This window comes from Arachis hypogaea, chromosome 9 (genome assembly GCF_003086295.3).
Source record: "Arachis hypogaea cultivar Tifrunner chromosome 9, arahy.Tifrunner.gnm2.J5K5, whole genome shotgun sequence".
Taxonomy (NCBI): Eukaryota; Viridiplantae; Streptophyta; class Magnoliopsida; order Fabales; family Fabaceae; genus Arachis; species Arachis hypogaea.
Window position 1 is genome coordinate 492,636 of NC_092044.1, and position 21,107 is coordinate 513,742.

General features: G+C 33.6%; 3 protein-coding genes across 4 annotated transcripts; all 3 read left to right on the top strand.

The window, feature by feature from the left end:
* The first annotated feature begins 4,790 nt into the window (after positions 1-4,790).
* Positions 4,791-8,392, top strand: LOC112709719 (ubiquitin-like modifier-activating enzyme 5). The gene is made up of 13 exons (XM_025761621.3): positions 4,791-5,116; positions 5,239-5,307; positions 5,430-5,672; positions 5,854-5,922; positions 6,024-6,176; positions 6,263-6,299; positions 6,393-6,475; positions 6,721-6,795; positions 7,023-7,097; positions 7,270-7,356; positions 7,446-7,561; positions 7,680-7,726; positions 8,112-8,392. The coding sequence occupies exons 1-13, from the start codon at positions 5,027-5,029 to the stop codon at positions 8,249-8,251; spliced, it is 1,284 nt and encodes a 427-aa protein (XP_025617406.1). The 5' UTR covers positions 4,791-5,026; the 3' UTR covers positions 8,252-8,392.
* Positions 8,393-9,931: 1,539 nt separating this feature from the next.
* LOC112709720 (protein DELETION OF SUV3 SUPPRESSOR 1(I)) lies at positions 9,932-12,261 on the top strand. The gene is made up of 3 exons (XM_025761622.3): positions 9,932-10,118; positions 10,267-10,394; positions 11,897-12,261. Exons 2-3 carry the CDS (start codon positions 10,304-10,306, stop codon positions 12,025-12,027), a joined length of 222 nt encoding a protein of 73 aa, XP_025617407.1. The 5' UTR covers positions 9,932-10,118; positions 10,267-10,303; the 3' UTR covers positions 12,028-12,261.
* A 2,302-nt stretch (positions 12,262-14,563) lies between these two features.
* LOC112709721 (probable protein phosphatase 2C 60) lies at positions 14,564-20,804 on the top strand. Of its 2 annotated transcripts, none has more exons than XM_025761623.3 (11): positions 14,564-14,707; positions 15,168-15,290; positions 16,083-16,146; positions 17,615-17,723; positions 18,421-18,574; positions 18,836-18,961; positions 19,250-19,373; positions 19,516-19,592; positions 19,816-19,868; positions 20,007-20,061; positions 20,181-20,804. In XM_025761623.3, the coding sequence occupies exons 2-11, from the start codon at positions 15,174-15,176 to the stop codon at positions 20,385-20,387; spliced, it is 1,086 nt and encodes a 361-aa protein (XP_025617408.1). In that variant the 5' UTR covers positions 14,564-14,707; positions 15,168-15,173; the 3' UTR covers positions 20,388-20,804. The 2 variants fall into 2 exon arrangements, with proteins under 2 accessions (XP_025617408.1, XP_025617409.1); XM_025761624.3 differs by having other exon boundaries at positions 14,625-15,027.
* Positions 20,805-21,107: the final 303 nt, after the last annotated feature.

A 21,107-nucleotide genomic window follows, 5' to 3' on the forward strand; every position in this document is an offset into this window, starting at 1 on the left:
TGCTTGAGCAATATCTGGTCTTGTACAGATCATGGCATACATAAGGCTTCCCACCGCTGATGCATACGGTACTCGAGACATTTCCATCCTCTCTGCTTCACTACTAGGGCACATACTTGAGGATAATTTGAAATTCATAGGAAGTGGGGTTGAAATTGGCTTACATTCTTGCATATTGAAGCGTTGCAAGATCTTCTTCAAATAATTCTTTTGCGATAGCCAAATCTTCCTATCCTTTTTGTCTCGGTGAATTTGCATCCCTAAAATCTTGTTTGCTGGTCCCAAGTCTTTCATATCAAACTCCCTAGCCAACTGTGCCTTCAATTCTTGGATTTGATCTTTGTTGGGACCTACCACCAACATGTCATCCACATACAACAGCAGAATGATGAAATCATTATCACCAGACCTCTTGTAATAAGTACAATGATCTGAACTAAGTCTGTTGTATCCAAGGCTAATAATGAAAGAATCAAATCTCTTGTACCAACACCTTGGCGCCTGCTTTAGACCGTACAGAGATTTAGTTAACCTGCAAACCAAGTTTTCTTTTCCTTTTTCTTCAAAACCTTCTGGTTGGAGCATATATATCTCTTCTTCAAGTTCTCCATGAAGAAAAGCAGTCTTTACGTCTAATTGCTCTAGATGTAAATCAAATGCAGCACATATAGCCAAAACTACTCTAATAGTAGTTAGTCTCACCACTGGAGAAAATATTTCATTGAAGTCAATACCTTCTTTCTGAGCATATCCCTTGACAACCAATCTTGCACGATATCGTTCCACCTGATCATTACTATCTCGTTTGATCTTGTAAACCCATTTGTTACCAATGGCTTTCCGACCTGCTGGAAGTTCAACAAGTTTCCAGGTATGGTTCCTATGTAATGCCTCAATTTCTTCTTGCATTGCTGTCATCCACATAGAAGCATCTGGATTGCGCATAGCCTCCATAAAAGTTGTTGGTTCTCCATCTTCTGTCAAAAGACAATATGCATCATGGTTTGTCAAAACATAATTTGAGTGCCATGATGGTGTTCTTCTTTGTCGAGTGGATCGACGAACTTCTATGTCATTGGCCTCTGCTTCTTGTTCTTCGTGCTGTGGTTCTGCTTCAGAAAGATCACCTTCTCTGCATTTTTCATCTATTTGAACAGTGGTTATATCTTTAACAGTGCTGTCATTTTCTTGTTCCTTTTGCAATTCATCTTCTGCAAATATCACATCTCTACTGACAACTACCTTGCGGGCAGTGGGATCCCACAGGCGATACCCCTTAACTCCGTCAGTATAACCCAAGAATATACATTTTCTAGACTTTGGGTCCAGCTTTGTTCTTTCCTGGGAATTGTACATTACGTACACAGGACAACCAAATATATGTAAAGAAGAATAATTAGGTGGCTTACCTTGCCACATCTCCATTGGTGTCTTCAACCCAATTGCAGTTGATGGTGACCGATTTATCACATAACAGGCAGTTTTAACAGCTTCTGCCCAAAAAGACTTAGCTAAACCTGTAGTTTGCAACATAGCTCGTGCTCTTTCTAGGAGAGTCCGATTCATTCGCTCTGCTACACCATTTTGCTGAGGCGTATATGCAACTGTGAATTGCCGTTGAATACCTGCTTGCTTGCAAAATGTTAGAAAATCGCCATCGACATATTCTCCTCCATTATCTGTCCTTAAACACTTGATCTTCTTTCCAGATTCAAGTTCTAACTTTGCTTTAAACTCTTTGAACATCGCAAACACGTCTGACTTCTTCTTGATCGGGAACACCCATAGCCTCCTAGAGTAATCATCAATAAATGATACAAGATATTTTGCTCCTCCTAGGGACATCTCCGGCGATTCCCACACATCAGAATGAATCAACTCCAATATGTGCTTGCTCCAAGCAGTTGATCTACCAAACGTCAATCTATGTTGTTTGCTTGTAACGCAGTGCTTACAAAACGGTAAGTTTACCGATTTGAGCCCGGGAATGAGATTACGTTCTACAAGAATCTTCAAACCTCGTTCTGACATGTGGCCTAGTTTGCAATGCCATATCATCGTCATTTCTTCTTGGCTTGTTGAAGCAACTGATGCCTCTGCTTCTTGCAAAGTATCTCCCACAAGCATATATAGATTTGCTGCAATCTTTTCTGCTTTTATTACCACAAGAGCTCCTTTAACAACTTTCAAGATCCCACCTTCAATATGGGTCTTGCAGCCAAGTTCATCCAGTTGCCCAATCGACAACAAGTTCTTCTTCAAGCCCTTCACATGTCTTACCCCTTGAAGTGAACGAATAGAACCATCAAACATTTTTATTTTGACAGTACCTATTCCAACAATTTCTAAGGCATGATCGTTTCCCATAAACACAGATCCTTCTAAGACAGGTTCATATGTACAAAACCAATCACGATGAAGAGTCATGTGCCATGTTGCTCCTGAATCAACAATCCAAACATCAGTGAGCTGTTTGCTGCCTTTAGAACCAATTGTTGCTTCGCCATACAGGATTTCTCCATCATCAGAGGTACTCGCAACACATCCTTGAGAACTTGATCCTTCTGGAACCTTCTCTATACTCTTCTTATTCCAACAATCTTTCTTGAAGTGCCCTCTCTTACCACAATTGTAGCATTTGACCTGCTTCTTACTTTGTGACTTTGGTCTACTTTGACTCCCACTGAAACCACGCTCCATTGATCTCCCTCTTGTCATCAACAAAGCCTCTGCTTGTTTTGAGCTTTCTAATCTATCTTCCTTATTCTTGCGCCTAGATTCTTCTTCAAGAACCGCAGCAGCCATGTCATCAAAAGAAAGATAATCAGTCAAAACATTATTAGTTAAGTTAATGATAAGCTGATCATATGAATCTGGTAGACTTTGAAGTAAGAGCTCTGCACGTTCGTTTTCCGCTATGGTATATTCCAACGATGAGAGTTGGGAAAATAGCGTATTTAGATTGTTGATGTGATCCGTTGCCGATGTGGATTCACTCATTCGAAGAGTATAAAGTCTTCTCTTCAAGAATATCTTGTTGTGAAGTGACTTGACTTCATATAATTTGGTGAGAGCATCCCAAATTTCCTTTGCTGTCTTTTTCTCTGCTACACTTGATAAAACTGAATCAGCTAGTGCCAAGTGTAAGTTTGCAACAGCATTGTTGTCCATCTCCTTCCATTTTTCATCTGTAATTCCAGTGGGTCTACCTTCAATTGCTGTCACGCAATTGTCTTTTCTCATAATGGCTTTTATCTTCAATTTCCATATGGAAAAATTACTCCCACTGAATTTCGGAATTTCATACTTTGCTGCCATTTTTTTTTAGACGGTAACTCGCAGCGGAGAAAAAAAAATTTAATCAGCAACCTTTGGCTCTGATACCACTGTTAGGTACCAGACAAATGACACAGCAAAATATAGAGATGAAAAATTAGAAATTTGTATAAAATATGGAAACAATTGAATAACTTTCTTTGAGAATTACTACTTCTCTCTCTCACAAGGAGACTACAATAACACTCTCTCTTGACAAAAGGAGAACACACTTCTCTCTATATATATAGAAGAAAACTACTCAAAGAAATATTATGTTATTCTCTTTGGATGACTTGATTGAAATGAATTAAAGAAAAACTCAATTTATAGGTGAGTCTCTTCAATATGAACCATCCATCAATTAGAGGTATATAATTCTTTTCTTTTTCAACCATTAAAATCCTAAGGTTATAAACTAGGATTGTTTATTACCTTTCATTTTATTTAGTTATTATTTATTTATTTATTTATTTATTTATTTATTTATTTATTTTTTTTTTACTTTCTAAAATTAGAAGTGTGTTCTCCTTTTGTCAAGAGAGAGTGTTATTGTAGTCTCCTTGTGAGAGAGAGAAGTAGTAATTCTCAAAGAAAGTTATTCAATTGTTTCCATATTTTATACAAATTTCTAATTTTTCATCTCTATATTTTGCTGTGTCATTTGTCTGGTACCTAACAAAATGTCTCATGACTACTATGAATTCTGAAATGCAACTTTGAGGATAAATTTGGGTAATTATTAATTTTAGGATTTTGAAATTTGAGTACAATTTTAGAGACTACTTTAAGATTTAGTGCTTGTTTGTGCGCCATTTTTTGGATAAAAAAAAGATCAATTTTTAATGAAAAAATATTTTTTTATTTTTTAACGTGTTTAGCAAATTTCTGATAGTAAAAGTAAAAACACTAAAAAAATAAAAAAAAAAACATTTTTTTGAGAAGCTGTAATTTACATATTTTTTAAAGATTTTTTTCTTAAAAAAAAGATATTTTTCATGTAATAAATAAATAAAAAAGTACTTTTATATTGTTATACCTAAACATAATTGATAGATAAAAAAAATCTTTTTACATGAAATATCCAAATATAAAAATACTTTTATTTTTCTATAAAATTAAAAAAAAAACTTAAAAAAAGATCTTTTTTTTTAGAAACTCATCTAAACAAGTTCTTAACTCAATAATATATATCTAAACTTCTTAATTGATTACTAATGCAATAAACTTATAAAATTAAATTAAAAATAGTCTTTTAAAAATAAATTTGACCATTTAATATTAAACATACATTCTATAAAAGATCTTCGAATTTATCGTTTTCTTCAAAAACTTTTTTAATATTTTCCCCATAAATCTATAAACGTTTTTTTGGGATTAAGACCTGGACCAACAAAAAGCCCAAGTCCAAACAGAATCCCAAACCTACAACAATCTTTTACTTAAATAAATTATATTTTTGTTTTCCTTAAGTTATAATCGCAAAATTTTTTATCAACTAATAACAAAAACGCTGAGCGTGGTCGCGTTGAGTCATTGGTCTTAACTCTTACGAGTTACACCAACACTGTAGTTAACGGAGCTGCGGCACTGAGAGTGGTGCGGGTTCAGCTCAAGATTTTTCAATTCTGCGTTTGGGATTCAAATTTCAATCTCAATTTCAATTCAGATCCGAAATCCAGACACAAGAAGAAGAAGACAACTATAAACAATGGAGGTGGAGCTGAAACAGTTGATGGCGGATCTTCAATCTCTCAACCAATCCCTTCCAGATCCATCTCTCCATGCTTCCCTCCTTAAAGTATTATATAATCCCCAATCTCTGCGGCATTTTTTCTTCTTTCAATTATTCAATATTATTTTTGCCTTGCATTCTAGTTATCTTGGTTTTCATGTTTGTTTTTTTTCTTTCCGTTTTCGAAGATTCAATCGCGTGTTGAGCATCTTGCAAGCCTTGCCAAGTCTGAACCTGTTCGGCGCTCCAAAGTTAAGGTAGTTTCTCTGTGGTAGCTCAGCACATATTGCTTAAATAAATTAAATTTATCATCTCATATAATTCAATTACTTAGTTAATTAGGATAATAGCATTTAAAAGTTTGTGTTGTTGGTTGCAGGATATGAGTGCTGAGGTTGTAGACAGCAATCCGTACAGTAGGCTTATGGCACTTCAGAGAATGGGTATTGTGGAGAACTATGAGAGGATACGGGAATTCTCCGTTGCCATTGTTGGAATAGGTGGGGTAGGAAGTGTTGCTGCTGAAATGCTAACAAGATGCGGTATAGGTCGACTATTGCTGTATGATTATGACAAAGTAGAGCTTGCAAACATGAATAGGCTATTCTTTCGTCCAGATCAGGTTACAGAATTACGTATTTGATCTGTTTTTTAATTTCTAGGAGCAAACCATAAATTTTGATGATTGCAATAACTGCCAGAGTGCCAGATATATGCACATGCAAAATTTATGTAGTTTACATTCAAAGGCTTCTGGTAGTTTACATAACCCATACATTAACTAATCCGTTCTAGCTTTCCAGGTTGGTATGACAAAGACAGATGCAGCCGTACAAACTCTTTCAGATATCAACCCTGATGTTCTGCTTGAGGTAAGTATCTTGTAATGTTTATAGCCTTTTTTGGTTCATTCCATATTTCAGTGTTACTAAGACGAGTTGCTTGCTGACAGTTTATTTTCCTTGTCATTTAGAGCTATACGTTGAATATCACAACAGTGGAGGGCTTTGAAACCTTCATGTCATCTTTAAAAAATAAGTCATTTTGCACTTCCAAACAAGGCAGTGGTGTGGATCTTGTGTTAAGTTGTGTAGATAATTATGAAGCAAGAATGGCTGTAAACCAGGTATTATAATCTAAGATGATTAAATCTGTCCTTTATTTTTGGGTGGGCGAATTGTCATGTCTAACAGATTTCTACTTGAATTGCAGGCTTGTAATGAATTGAGCCAGACCTGGTTGGAGTCAGGTAAGCATTCAAATCTTCAAGGTTTGCTTGTATAGGTGTATGATCATTACACTTTTCATGTGGAAACTCAATTGAAGTATAAAAATTGAACAGGTGTTTCTGAGGATGCTGTCTCTGGTCATATTCAGCTACTTATTCCTGGTGAAACTGCATGTTTTGCATGCGCACCTCCTTTGGTATGTCTATTCTTTATTTCACCTTGACAGGGTCAAGTTTAATTAACCTCATAAATCATAATATGCAAAGTTCCAGGAGCTCAAACAATTTTGGTCTATTATACCACAATGTTTTCTTAAATTAGTGTGGACTATGCAACTAAATTGTTGTCATATACAAGTACACGTGGGTTACTTCAAATGTGAAACTTTTATGCAGTATGTACCAAAAATATGAAAGCATACAATTATGTTTTTCCTCTTAGGTTGTTGCATCTGGGGTAGATGAACGTACACTCAAGCGTGAAGGGGTTTGTGCTGCATCTTTACCAACAACTATGGTATAATATAATCCTCCGGCCCTCATGTTTGCTTTTGTTGTGTATAGTTAAACATCAACAAGTTTTTATGGAAATCCATCTTATTATAATTGAATCTGGTGCGCGAAAAGACTGAACTGTTCTAAGTAAACACTTATATGGCATTTTCTACTAACCTTAGAGTATTGTTTAAAACATGTTTTTCACTTTATTTGTTTGGCATTCTAAATTTTGTTTTCATTTTTCAGGGGGTTGTTGCCGGACTTCTAGTGCAAAACACACTCAAATTCTTGTTAGGTTTTGGTCAAGTCTCTCCATATTTGGTAAGTATCACACCTACAACAATGTTCCCTTTATTCTTCTCCTCATTGAGTTGTCTTATAGAGCTGATTATTCCTTTTTTCTTCTTAACGTATAGAGGGGTAAAAAACTTTATAGTCTTCAAAAAGAAATTTGGTTATGTTGACATCCCCATTATTGTTTTCTTATATATAGGGATATAATTCTCTCAAGGACTTTTTTCCTACCATGCAAATGAAGCCGAATCCTCAATGTTCAAATTTTGCATGCTTAGAAAGACAGGTAAGATGTTTTCAGTCAGCCCATTGTTGCAAATATTTGGTTCTATATATAATTATAGTCGAATTATTAAACTATAAATGTTAATGCAGAAAGAGTACATTCTCGCAAAGCCTGCAAGAGATGCTGCAGTAAAAGCAAAGCTAGAAGCTGAAGCACCGTCAACCGAAGAGGGTCCGCTTCACATTGACAATGAATGGAATATTAGGTGCTTAATACTCTTTTTATGTTCCTCTTCTTCACATTATTATGTGTTAATCTGATTCCTTCTTGAAAAATGTTAGCGTTCTCATGTAGTGATCATATTCTTGTGGTTGAATTTTCAGTGTTGTTGATGATTGTGAACTAGATGTTTCTAGTGCCAAAAGTTCAGGTATTACTTGATACTTTTCTAAAATTTATATTCATGTGCTGAATGAAGATTGAAGTAAAGATAAAACTGTGCAACAGTTTTTTTAGTTTGTGGTACTGGCTTTATAGATGTTGATGTTGGTTTCCTTATTAAATCAGCTACATGAGAAATCTTTTCAATCTCTTGGCTAGAGGAGTTTTACTTTCGTCTTATCATCTATATCCTTCATAAAAACGCTTTCACGCAATATGTTTCATCTTGCAAAAGTAAATTTTCAAGGTTATACACATCTTTTTAGTCGATGTGTCTCTCTATTCACCAAGGTTTCAACATTTGTTTTAATTCCACTATTCAATTCCAATTATTATCAAATCTGGTAACAACTTCTCCTCAATATATGTTGTAGATATATTGCCTGAAGGTCTCACTCATGAACTTCCTGTCGCGGATGATTTTCGGAACATACCGACTTCTGAAGCTCCAACTACTGACAACGAGGACCTTGAGGAACTCCGAAGGCAGCTTGAAGCTATTAATTCTAAGTAGTCAGTGTTTTTCATAGGGACTTATTTTAAAGAAGGAAATGATTTTGTTTATTTTTTCCTTTCAAAAACAGAAAGTAGAAACCCCTTTGAGGGGTATAATTGTTCAGGCAAGCGGTTTCAATATAAAATTTGGTGTTCATTCTTTTGTTCTTTGAAATTTATATGTTGGTATCATGTGGGAATGAGATGCTGTTCCAATAATAGGTCTTAATAGCTTTCCAGAAGTGAGTGAGTGATAGTCGACATAAATCAAAGATCATTGTAACAAGGAGCATATGATGATTTGTCAGGGGAGAATAACTTAGAAATTCACACCTAATTTCACTTTGTTTATTTAAATAGTGAATAAGAAATCGGTTTCTTTGTAAACAAACAATGTCAAACATATACTATCCAATATTAACGAATGTGGTGGACACCTAAAAACAAAATGAATGAATGTGGATATGACGAAATGATGTTTCACGATTAAAATGATTTTTCTAGTTTAAAAAATATAGAATCGAAGTTATAATTAATATAATCAAATTTCATTCACATTTTTAATTAAATTTTATAAATAATATAATTAAATTAGTTTTATATTTAATAACTATTTTGACATTTATAAAAAATTAGCCCATGTCCTTTTATATATATATTTTGTTGATTATAAATAATATAAATGTATAATTAAATAATAATTATCATATTTTTATTCAAATATTAGGAGTGATAGTATTTTTGAAATATCTATGTGTTTCTAAAACATCTTTTTCTTTTTTTTTGTGAAAAAAAAATCAACATGCTAACACAAAATAATTTTTAGTTTAGCAAGCTCAACTGTCTAAATAGTGAAATACTTTTTTATCGTTATTTTTACGGGTGTATATGATCCGACTCGGCTCCAAATATTTTAGGGGTTAATTTGGTGTGATTTCATCGAATCTATGACTGAATAAGAGTTTCAAAAATAGACTTGTCATTATTTCAGGCCGGATTTGAGTCAAGGCGAACCCGGTTTCATCCGACCTATGTGCACTCTATAATAATTAAAAAAAGTATATATGTTTAAATTAATTTTAAGATAATGTTATATTAATTATAAACTTATTATTTTATTTTTAATCACATTTCTTGAATTAAAAATAGATCAAAGAAGCATCAAATTAGAATTTATGGACAAATTTAAGTTTAAAAATGAATATTAACTTTTTCGTAACAAATTTCTTTTTTATTAATAAGTACATCATAAATAATTTTTTTTATAAATTATTATTAAAGCTTTAAAAATTCAATTTTTACAAATTTAAATTTAAATATAAATATCAGTTTGTGGTTTGGATCCAGTATAGTTGTGGCTCGAAAATATTTATGTTTTACTAAGTCTAAGATCGAATTAGAGTCTAAACCCATTAACCCAATATATATTTAAAATTGGATCTGAATAAGGATAAAATCGATTTCATCCGACCCGCGAACATCTTAGTTATTTTTAAATGACTACGTATCTTTAAAACTAAAGATAAAAAAAATTAAATTTGGATCCTCTAAATTTTAAATTTGTATTTTAGAGGGTAAAGTATGATCTTTTATTCTTGAATGATTTCTCTCTTATATTTATTTTTGGTTTTACTATAAAATAAATAATAAAAAATCACATTTTACTCGATAAAATGAAATTCAAACTTTTAGAGGATCCAAATCCAAAAAAATTAACCATTAACCTACCAGATACTTTCTCCAACGAGCAAAGCTACCCTTCAAATAAGCAATTCCAAACCACACTTCAGAAAAAAAACCAAGTGTTCCAGCAAACCCTAATTCCTCACACAAAACACACTCAAATCCCTCTCTTCCTCGCTTCCTGGATCCTCTTTACGACTCAAGTGAGTGTTCCAACAAACCTTAATTCCTCACTTCTAATCGCAAATTCTTTTTATTTAAAACCTTATTACTATTAATTGAGCTTTCGGTCTTTTTTTTTTAATAAAAAAAAATTGTTTTTCCCTTTTTGTGTTCATCAAACAATTGCAGTTTTGGCTTCGAATTGAGCGCACGTTGAGATTTTACCATGGCGACGGAAACAAAGGCAGCCACTGAGGACGTCAAGATCGATCTCTTCGAAGACGATGACGAATTCGAAGAGTTTGAAATCAATGAAGGTTAGTGAAATCCATATTCCTCATTCTTTCGATCTGTTTGTTTCTCTTTTCAATTTTAGCCAATGATTGTGTTTTAGTGTTTCCTTTTTATCAAATTCGTTGAAGCATTATTTTGAATTTATGGTTGTGGCTTGAGGATTTTGTTATTATGATAATAATCCATAATTGTGGAGAGGCTTTCTTTAATCCAATAAGATTTAAACCATGACAGTGGAATGATTCTTAGTATATTGCTGCAAATCCATCCGAGGTTTTGCCTAGTGTTTGAGAAACAGGGCAAGACCGCACGAGTTAGAGTAATAAAGAGCGTTGAAGGTATGAAAAGAATTAAAATGAGATTTAGTGATATGACTCTTGGTCCTTCTAAGAGAGGTGTAGGGTTAGTTATGAATAGCTTTGAGGTGTTGCTACCCCTCGACCCTCGTGTGAAGTGGAACTAATCATGCCTTTATGTCTATCGTCGCGAAAGCAAGAAGACAGGATGCTTCCGACAAAATGTTCTTGATAAGTCTACTAATAAAAACAAAGGTTTATTCTAATAACTGAGGCTGGGCTGGGTTGTATCCTGGTGTCCAAGCATGCCAGGGCATGTTTGGAGATTTAAAGAGGTTTTTGATAACTTGGTCAAGATACTATTAGATGCAATGGTCTTTTATTGGTGTGTGTTCAACGAGGTTTTTTGCGTCTTGATCAAAACACTGCTGTACAGAAGATGGGCATGTGTGTCGGATGAATATCATTGAGGTTCGCCGTTAGCAATGTGCTTGTCATGTAGAAATGACAACTCAATGTAGTGTGTGCTTCTTAGATAATTCTGTGACTTTATGAATAATATAAAGTAATACAACCTTTTAGAATAATAAGATTCAAACAAAGCAGATTGGTAAAGGTGATTTGACACTTATTTTAGGGTTAGAGTGTTATGAATAAATAGGTTTGGGATAATGATACCCTCATAGTGCATTGACCTAGTTTGAACTAGATTATTCGATGTATAGAGTCTGTTTACTGCGGCCTAGACCAAAAATAAATGGAAGTAACTAAGTAATAACTAATCAGATGCCTTGGCAAACTAATCTAGCTAAATTCTACCAAGTTAACTGACCATGACTATATTCAAAGGTTAGTGTGCCTAGACTAGCCGTTTTGTAATAACTAATCAGCTACCTTGGGAAACTAATCTGGCTAAATTCTGCTAAACTAACCGACCTTGACTGTACTCAAAGGTTTGTGTGTATAAACTCACCATTTTGCTGTAATTACAATGCCAAATAGTTTGTTCCTCATTCATTGTCTTTCTCGTTATTCTTAAAAATATCAGTATTCATTTAATAACTTTGCTACTTCTCGTTCATCCGGTAATAATGATATTTCAAAGGTCTTTGATAGTTACGTCTGCTTTTACTACTTATTGGTTTGGGGACTTGGAGCTTCAGCAATTCTGCTCCATATGCTCATATTCTACTGCTTATAATTTCACTTGTCTTTTATACTACTTACAGAGTGGGATGCTATAGAGGAAGGCAAGGAAGTGACCCAACAGTGGGAGGATGATTGGGATGATGATGATGTCAGTGATGATTTCTCTCTTCAGCTGAGGAGAGAGCTGGAGAGCAATACCGAAAAGAATTAAACATTCTGCTTGCTACGATCGGTTGATAAAAGTGTCATAAGTTAGGTACTTGACTTTGTTGGTGTTTCCTTTTGTGGAAAAGAAATGAAAGCTATATGCCTTTTCATTTAGTAGATGTAAGACAGTAAGGCAGAACATAAGGACTTAAGTTGTTATTTCTGAAGAACATCTAGATAGAAGTATTGTTTGTACTTTAATTGTATTTTATCTCATAAGTTTTAAACTGGGTCACAATCCGTTCGTGTGCTTTGCCATTAATAACTGGTGAAAGTGGAGTTGCATTTCACTTTCTTGTTATCACTGTTCAGTCTGCAGAAACTAGCTTGTGGGTATCTGAATTCAACAACCCTAGGAATTTGAATGCCAATGTCCCAAGTTAGTTTTACTAAGAAGTCAAAAAGTGACTACATACTCGTATGCTTTGGAAGAACTTTCTACATCGGAATTCGGAAACACTTGAGTTAGAATTTGGATCTTCTAAATTTTGAATTTTTACTTTAGAGGATAAAGTGTGATCTCTTATCATTTATTTCATAGTTGGGACAAAAAAAATATGAGAGATCACACTTTATTCTTTAAAGTAAAATTTAAAATTTAGAGGATCTAAATCCTTGAGTTATGGTCTTGTGGACCATGATAGTTTTGAGTTCTTCACCGTTAAAGCTAACGAGGAAAAAAAAAAGAATAAGATAGAAGAATTCTTCTATATTATTATATTATTACGTTTTGAGTTTACATTTTATCATGTGGAACTTGGATCATGTAAGTAGAAACCTATGTTCTCAATGTAAAATCCGGTTGCTAGTTTTGATTTCGTTCAAGTTGATATGCCGGGGTGAGACACAGTTCAAAATTGATGGAATAGTGGAATACCAATGAAAGCGACAACTAATGAAAGGTAGAGCAACTAAGATAGTTATTATCATTCACTTGGGAGTGGACCAATTCTTATATTATTAACTTCCAATAATCACTAATCTAACATTTTAAATATACTTAGCGATGAGATGTCTCCCATTTGATGATTTAGATCTGTCTATTAAACAACATCAAACTCATAATAATTATGTAACCTTAACTTTAAAGAAAAACAAAAACCAAACGCGCCTTTGAAAGTTTCTTTTATTATAATAATAAACTCAGGTCCATTATTGATTACAAGAACAACTTCACTCGGGATAAGGACCAAGGGAATCTAATCTAATAAGTAATAACAATAAAAATAAATAAATATGAATTATTTTCTAGTAAAATTTATATTATTGATTAATCATATACCAACACTAGAAGTAAATTGGTAATTTTATGGTTACAGTATAGTAAAATTCAGTTTATCCAATATTTTATTAATAGAGTAATTTTTCTTGAGAAACTAAATTATATGTTGGCTACAATTCTATGTTATTTTAAGTTTTTGACGGTGTGGCGAATAATTTTACCTATGTTCAATGATGAACCTATCATTTTTTATAGGCGTTGAAGATAACAATCATAACATCAATAATGATATTGAGATGAATAAAGTGTACCTACTATTTGAATTATAGAAGAAAACAATAGTGAAGTTAACAACGAAGATGAAAATAATTTAAAATATAAATGTAATCTTAATTTTATTTCTCTATCATGCATTTCAATGTACAATAGCCCCTATAAAAGACACCAAAATATTATTTTGTTCATACACTCGAAGATAGGGATAAATTTTTATTGAGATAAAAAAAGAGAGGAGGTAATTAGTTTTTCATGGTATAATTCTAATAAATATTATAATATATGTGTTTATAGATTTGAAAAGATGTTTTAATAGAGCTGCACACGGATCGGATCGGATCGGATATAGCCTGAAATTCTATCCGATCCGCACTGCACTCATCGGATCGGATACAATATTCACATTTAAGATGGATTCGATTCGATCCGATCTGCATACTTGAGGATTAGATCGGATCGGATATCAGATATATCCGCATAAATAAAAAATTTTATTTTAAGATTCTGTTTGGCTATTTTTGTAAAAGAATATCCAAAAAAATTATTTTTTATCTGATTAAACTCATTTACTTCTAAAATATTATCAATAATAGTTCTCTTGAATAACAAAAATAAAATAATAACACATCATTTAAGTTTAGTTATTCTAACTTGAAGTACAACACAAAAAATTAAAAACAAAAATATCATAAAATTCATAAAATAACACACTAAAATTCATATCACATTAAGATTTACTTTCTTAAACTATGTTATTTATATGTGATGTGCGGATATACGGATTTGCGAATCAAACAAATTTGCGGATATCACTGCTAAATCCGCAATCCGATCCTACCATAGTGCGGATCGAATAATATCCATAAAATTCGGATCGGAGACGAATAATTACCACGGATATGCGGATATTATTTGATCCATATGCCCTTTGTTTCAATATAGATAGAATAAAGCTGTAATTATTTTTAATTTTTAATTTCAATCGGTCCATGCAAAAAAATTCCTCATGTTGATAATTTTATATTTTCAATCGAGGAAAAATGGGAGAATGAAAAGAAACACGTGGCAGCCGCTGGTTTAAGAAAACAAGCGTTTCAATTTTCTTCTGTTCTGCTATTTCTTCCTCTTCCATTCCCCACACACTTTCAAATCTCTCTCTCTCTCTCTCTCTCTCTCTCTAACGCAAGTGAGTGTTTCAACGAACCCTAACTCCTGAATTCCCTTCTATTTTTGCTTATTCTCCTATTCTGATTTCAATTCCCTCTCGTGCTTTTTAGATCCTCATTTTTTACACCACTCTAGCGTTTGGTTCCAACTTTGATTCATACCTTCCATGCTTCTTCATTCGTTCAAATTACTGCTCTTGTTACGCATTGGATTTTATATTTTCTAGATTTTTTAGATTTTCTTTTACCGAATTACATTGCAAATTGCATTGGTTCTTCTCTGTTTGAATCACGTTTTAGAATATCGCCGTTGTCTGCGGAACCGCATCTTGTAAAAAGAGTATGGCTAGAACTAGATTTGACTTTTTTTTTTCCCCTGGAATGATGCGTATTCTTGTGATTTATTGTTTCTTATTTTTTATAACCACTAATTTAAAGAGAAAAATTGTCAAATTATAACATTTTTTTTGGTTGTTGCAGTTTGTGATGGGGATATATCTGAGTACGCCGAAAACAGAGAAGGCATCTGAAGATGGTGAGAACGACAAGCTTCGGTATGGTCTGTCTTCCATGCAGGGCTGGCGTGCTTCCATGGAAGATGCTGTAACTAACTACTCTTTTCTCTTTCAGTCTCTTATTTTATTTTATTTTATTTTGTTAATTGATAATTTGTAAATACAATAATATAATATCGTAGAATCTGATTTCCATTTTTATTTTGAATATTTCATTTGGTGGAATTTCTTGCATCAATTAGGTAGTTGAAGTTAGTTAAAAGTTAGTTTTCAGTTGGCAATTTGATTAGTGTATGTCTATGTATCAGCCTTGCACATTTAAGCCTCTTGACATCAGAGAATCACTGCGATTCAAAACATTGTACACAAAAGTAGGGTGGGTTTTCAGCCGTACTATCAGATAGTCAAGTGTAAAGGAAATCAAAATCATGCACTATGTCCAGTGTTTGGCATATTAGTGACTGATAAAATAGTGATATTAAGTTTCTGATACTGTGAGAACGTTGTGAAAGGATTAGTGTCTTACGTTTTTTACAGATTACCTTATTTGATCATTGGTCTGCTATGATGAAGAGTGCAAAGGTATCACTTATTTGTAGTTCTTCTATAAAAGTTTTGTTAGTCAGCTATTGATGTGAATCAGATTTAAGTAACAAATAACCCGTATACTACCTAAAAATTCGGAGAGATAAAATTGCCCTCCTGTATACCTAGAAGACTCGTGAGAGTTTGCCTCTCTTTGGAAGTAATAGTTGCATATATGGTGTGGATGGTTTACCACTTTACTTTGGTTCTCTTTTACCTAAGTAGCGTAGTGTTAGTATTACAATCTTTTTTAATGTGAAGAGTATAGAATTTAATTCTTATTATTACTTGCCAGCATGCAGCTTATCCAGATTTGGATGATTCTACATCTTTCTTTGGTGTTTATGATGGCCATGGAGGTGGGTATTAACTCTTGAGTTATTCAGTGACATATATCATTTTAATGCCAACTTGGATCCATGCTCATTAATTAGAACACTGAGTGCACTGAAGGTCCTGAGACATTCAATATTATTGTAATATAGGTTCTCCATTTTGATGTCTCCATTGGAATCCACCTAAACATGGCTGGCCTTTTCATTTACACATGCTGTAGCTGTTGTGTTCTCTGTCATGTACCGATCAAGTTTCATTTACTTTTCATGACCTTATATGCTTCATGTTCCACCTTGTCCTAATATCTCTTATTTATAGTTAACTTAAATTTAATATAAGAGAAATAAAAATATATTTCTGGTTTAGTGTTAGTAAGCAGTTATTATAATGAGTAGTTATTATAAAGAGGCCAAGAGAAACCAAAAGTTGTTATGGTTCTCATTCTCCCCCAATCATCATATATATAGGTATTGATTACAATTACAATTTATAACACTTGTAAACTTCTCAGGGTATGTAAAACACTGCTGTAAGATTGATCTTCCTCTCTTGTTCTTTCTTTCTTCTTGTTCTTTTTCTTGGTTCTTGTTCTTATTTTCTTTAATAATTTCCTTGTTATATATTGATTCATAATTCCAACATATTTCCATTTTCTACAAACAGAGATCCATGTAGGCTGTATACTTAACATTTTTGGTACATTCTTGTTAGATGCTTGTTAACCATAGTTGTGTTTGAAAAAAAATGCTTTTCCAATCCACTTATGAACCTTAAGGGTCTGTTGGATGGGGTATTCTTAAATTTTCAGTTTATTTCAAATATAAGGGAATCTAAATGCCGTAATTAAATTCCCTTCAATTCTGGTCTTTTTTTTGGTTGAGGTAATTAGCTTATCTTCATTAATAAAATATGCAGTTGATTTTATCATATATTATTTATAAGTGTTAATTAATGCATATGAATGCATTTTGAAGTGAGGTAGAGAGAGGGGGGAAATCGAAATTCCTTCTCTGTTGAGGAATTAAAATTCTTCCTTTTAATAGTTAAAATCCATCATTAAAATCCTTTGAATTTGCCATTAAGAATTTTAAATACTTTCTAAAATTACTTTCCCTCCTTTAATTACCTCATTCAAGCACACTCTAATGTCTTTTTCATGCATTTCATTTATTTTCAACTTCAGGATTTTGTTTTGATATCCATGTTAAAAAAGGCAACAAAAAAAGGAGGGAACATATTATCCATGTTTTTGGGTGTACTTTCTCGGTATTGACCCATTCCAGTTTAATTAGTATTGATTATAAGGCTTTGTTGTTGTTGTTGTTGTTGTTGTTGTTGTTGTTGTTTGTTGTTGTAAAGTTTCCTTAATAACTTGGAGATCTTTAGGTGTTAACGATTTCAAAATTATTGTGATGGAACCAACATATATAGCATATTAATTGGCTCACTTCTCGTTCTAATATCTTTCTATATGGTTTTTCCTATTTGCAGGCAAAGCAGTTTCCAAATTCTGTGCCAAGTATCTACATCAACAAATGCTTAAGCATGAAGCTTACTTAGCTGGAGATATAGGCACATCCTTACAGAAAACTTTCCTTAGGTGCTTTTTTTATTCTTTATTTTGTTTGTTGTTTTGTTTATTTAGAATTTTCATTATACTTACTGCATGCGGATAAAAGCATGGCGATGAGATTGTCAGGTAGGAATATAGATAACAAAATACTAAGTAGGACTATGCTCATGCTTGAAATACTTGATGTTCAACTGTTGCTCTAGATAATTTACTTTATCTAATTTACATGCCCCAGGGGAGGTTTGGCATCCCGGTCTCTTCAAGATACAAATATAGCTGGATCCCTAGAAGTTATGTGCAGTTACAAATAATTTTAAAAACACTTTTCTACTTCCCTCTGTTTTCTACTTCTCCTGTGAGTTATTGGAATTTTCAAAACCCCTTTAATCTTCATTTATTTGTTTCGTATTTTTACTCACGTACTTTATGTCTTAAAAGTATTAACAAAACAAAGTGTTTTAAAGTGCCATGCATGTGAATGTTTGTGTAGTCATTTATGCTTGTAAAATTATTGGAACCGTGACCACCTGAACTGCCAAATTTTTGGGAATGAGTGTTAAGTTCTTACGTATACTTTTCCTCTTCATGATCAAAATGATTTTTTTATCTAAGTTTTTATACATGTGATGGTTTTTCTGCCCAATAAACAAAAGTGGGATATGGAGTTGAGACAAATAGTTTTGTTAAAGTTGTACCCTTTTTTTCTCCCTTCATATTGAGGCAGAATGGATGAGATGATGCGCGGACAAAGAGGGTGGAGAGAATTGGCAGTCTTGGGAGATAAAATAGAAAAGTTGTCTGGAATGCTAGAGGGGTTTATATGGTCTCCCAGGAGTGGTGAAACAAATGACCATTCTGATGATTGGGCTTTTGAGGAGGTAATGGATTATGAACCCATTTTGCTTTCTTGTTCCACCTCTGCTTGTTATTCTTACTTTGCTCTTTTATTTATAAATGAAATAAAAGCTATGCTGCATGTATGTTGGAATCTTTTGATATGTGGAATATAAGCTTGTGAATTTAACCGAAGGTCCTTTCTGAATAAATGACTGCAAGTTACATATAAAAATCATTAGGTCTCGAATCCTTACTGTAAAAAAATGCGTTATTTTAAACTGAGGAAGCTATGCTGCAAATAGGGACCACATTCTGATTTCACTGGACCAAACTCTGGAAGTACAGCTTGTGTGGCTGTCATTCGAGGAAACAAACTTGTCGTCGCCAATGCTGGTGATTCTAGATGTGTATTATCAAGGAAGGGCCAGGTACTTCGACCTCATTTTGTGGTTTTTTAATTGTCTCAAATTTACTAGGCATGCAATATAGGGTATTGGAATATGGTTGATGAGAGTTCTGGTGGTAAAGATTGCTAATTCAGAGTACACCTTTTGTATTCTGAGATAGATATTTCAATATGGATAAGCTTGCACATTTATAAGTAGCACATTTTATTTCCTTTTGCTTTGAAGGGTTCATGATTGAGGTTGAACCGGCATAGCTTGCTACTCAGCATGATCTATATTCTTGATATTTTAATGAAGTTTTATTTCCAGGCACACAATTTGTCTAAGGATCACAAGCCCGAGCTTGAGGCTGAGAGAGACAGGATTTTAAATGCTGGTGGTTTCATCCAAGTTGGACGTGTCAATGGAAGTTTAAACTTGGCTAGAGCGATCGGTAATAGGAATTTGTTTTTATAAAGTTTGTAAGGGAAAATGTGAGAGTTCATTACTATCGTAAAATTTACTTGTTGCTTTCTACAAATGTTTTCCTTCCATTAGTCCCAAAAATTTGTAATAAAAAATTCCCTCAATTACAGGAGACATAGAATTCAAGCAGAACAAACGTTTGCCTGCTGAGAAACAGATTGTGAGTGCTGAACCTGACATAACTTCCGTAAGTATTGCTCAGCACATTATATGTTAAATATTTATGGCACGATTAGCACCTTTTTTTGCATGTCTCTCTGGTTTCCTCGTGTTTGATGGGTGAAAGAAATATATTTATTTGAAAAAGGAATTCTATGACTTGAGTTTCTTTTTCGTCTGACATCCCTCATTGTGTTATTTGCCATTTTGTTTGCTCTTTTGAATTTTCTTTTCCCTGTTCTTTGTAACAGATTGAGCTTTGTGACGATGATGAGTTCCTTGTAATAGCTTGTGATGGGATATGGTACGCTACTTGGCTATTTAAATTTTCTGTCTACGAACTCCATTGATATTACCAAGTTCCTAGAAAGTCTTCCCTTTTTTTTTGTTTTAATTTTTATTGATCATCAACAAACTATTATATAACCTGTTATATGTGTAGGGATTGCATGTCAAGCCAACAACTTGTGGACTTCATACATGACAAGTTAAAGGAGGTAAGTTCTGTGGCTTTTACTTTTGTTTATGTTATAGAGAACATTAATTTGGCCACAGCATGCGGATTGTCATAATTGCAATCTGTTATGACACCGATATAAAATGATGAAATATGTAGGAGAATAAACTATCTGCGGTGTGCGAGATGGTTTTCGACAGGTGCTTAGCACCAACAGCCGGTGGCGAGGGATGTGATAACATGACCATGATCTTGATTCAGTTCAAAACTCCTTTGAATCCAAGTGCTTCTGATGCAGACCCGCCTCAGTCGTCTGCGGAACCATCCGAAGCTGATAAAAGTTCAGAGCAAACAGAACAAAAGTGAGGGAAGAGTTTCAGACCTGACTAGACAGTGATTGGCGCGAGCACAGAGACGATCATGGGTAATATTTTAATATCCATATTTGCAGGATGTTGATTCTCAATAGGGGATTGTAAATTTGTTGGGGGAGAAAAAAAATTCGATGCTACTGCTGCTCATGGGGGCTATTGACTTTGTACATTAAATTCGGGTCTCTAAATGTGAAAGGTAAAAAACAAATGGTTCAGCAAGCACGGCAGACACCTACATGGACGGCTAAAACCACCCCTCTGGCCATTTTCTTTTGTCAATTTTATTTCTTAGCAATACCAGTGATCGATGACTAGAACAATACGTGAAAGAACATCTCTAAAATTATGGAACCATGTTTGATGTTTCAATACCCATCATCTATACAAGCTTGTGCCTTTTAAGGATTCAGTGCGATGAAATGACCCCCGTAACCCTGATATATAGTATTGTTACTATTGTTCATTTTTCTTTCCGGGAGAGATGCTATTTCGTTTTGTTTTATTTGAGCCTCATCTTTTATATACCCTAGCTACAATGTTATGAAACAAGTGTATTTCAAGTTCTGCTTGTATCTCTTCTACTAGACCATGTGGAGATTGCATACTGAAATATAAGAGAAAGAAATAATGGTGAAAGATTATGGATGAAGCAAGGTATGAAATATCGAAGGATCTTCCCACGAGTACATTTTAATCTATGCACGACTAGTAA

Excerpts from the sequence above, each read along its gene's own strand:
- LOC112709719 (XM_025761621.3), top strand. The coding sequence starts at position 5,027 with ATGGAGGTGGAGCTGAAACAGTTGATGGCGGATCTTCAATCTCTCAAC. Across the intron at positions 6,177-6,262 it reads CAAGAATGGCTGTAAACCAG|GCTTGTAATGAATTGAGCCA; the intron begins GTATTATAATCT and ends CTTGAATTGCAG. Across the intron at positions 7,357-7,445 it reads TTGCATGCTTAGAAAGACAG|AAAGAGTACATTCTCGCAAA; the intron begins GTAAGATGTTTT and ends ATGTTAATGCAG.
- LOC112709720 (XM_025761622.3), top strand. The coding sequence starts at position 10,304 with ATGGCGACGGAAACAAAGGCAGCCACTGAGGACGTCAAGATCGATCTC. Across the intron at positions 10,395-11,896 it reads AGAGTTTGAAATCAATGAAG|AGTGGGATGCTATAGAGGAA; the intron begins GTTAGTGAAATC and ends TACTACTTACAG.
- LOC112709721 (XM_025761623.3), top strand. The coding sequence starts at position 15,174 with ATGGGGATATATCTGAGTACGCCGAAAACAGAGAAGGCATCTGAAGAT. Across the intron at positions 18,962-19,249 it reads TATTATCAAGGAAGGGCCAG|GCACACAATTTGTCTAAGGA; the intron begins GTACTTCGACCT and ends TTTTATTTCCAG. Across the intron at positions 19,374-19,515 it reads AAACTTGGCTAGAGCGATCG|GAGACATAGAATTCAAGCAG; the intron begins GTAATAGGAATT and ends CCTCAATTACAG.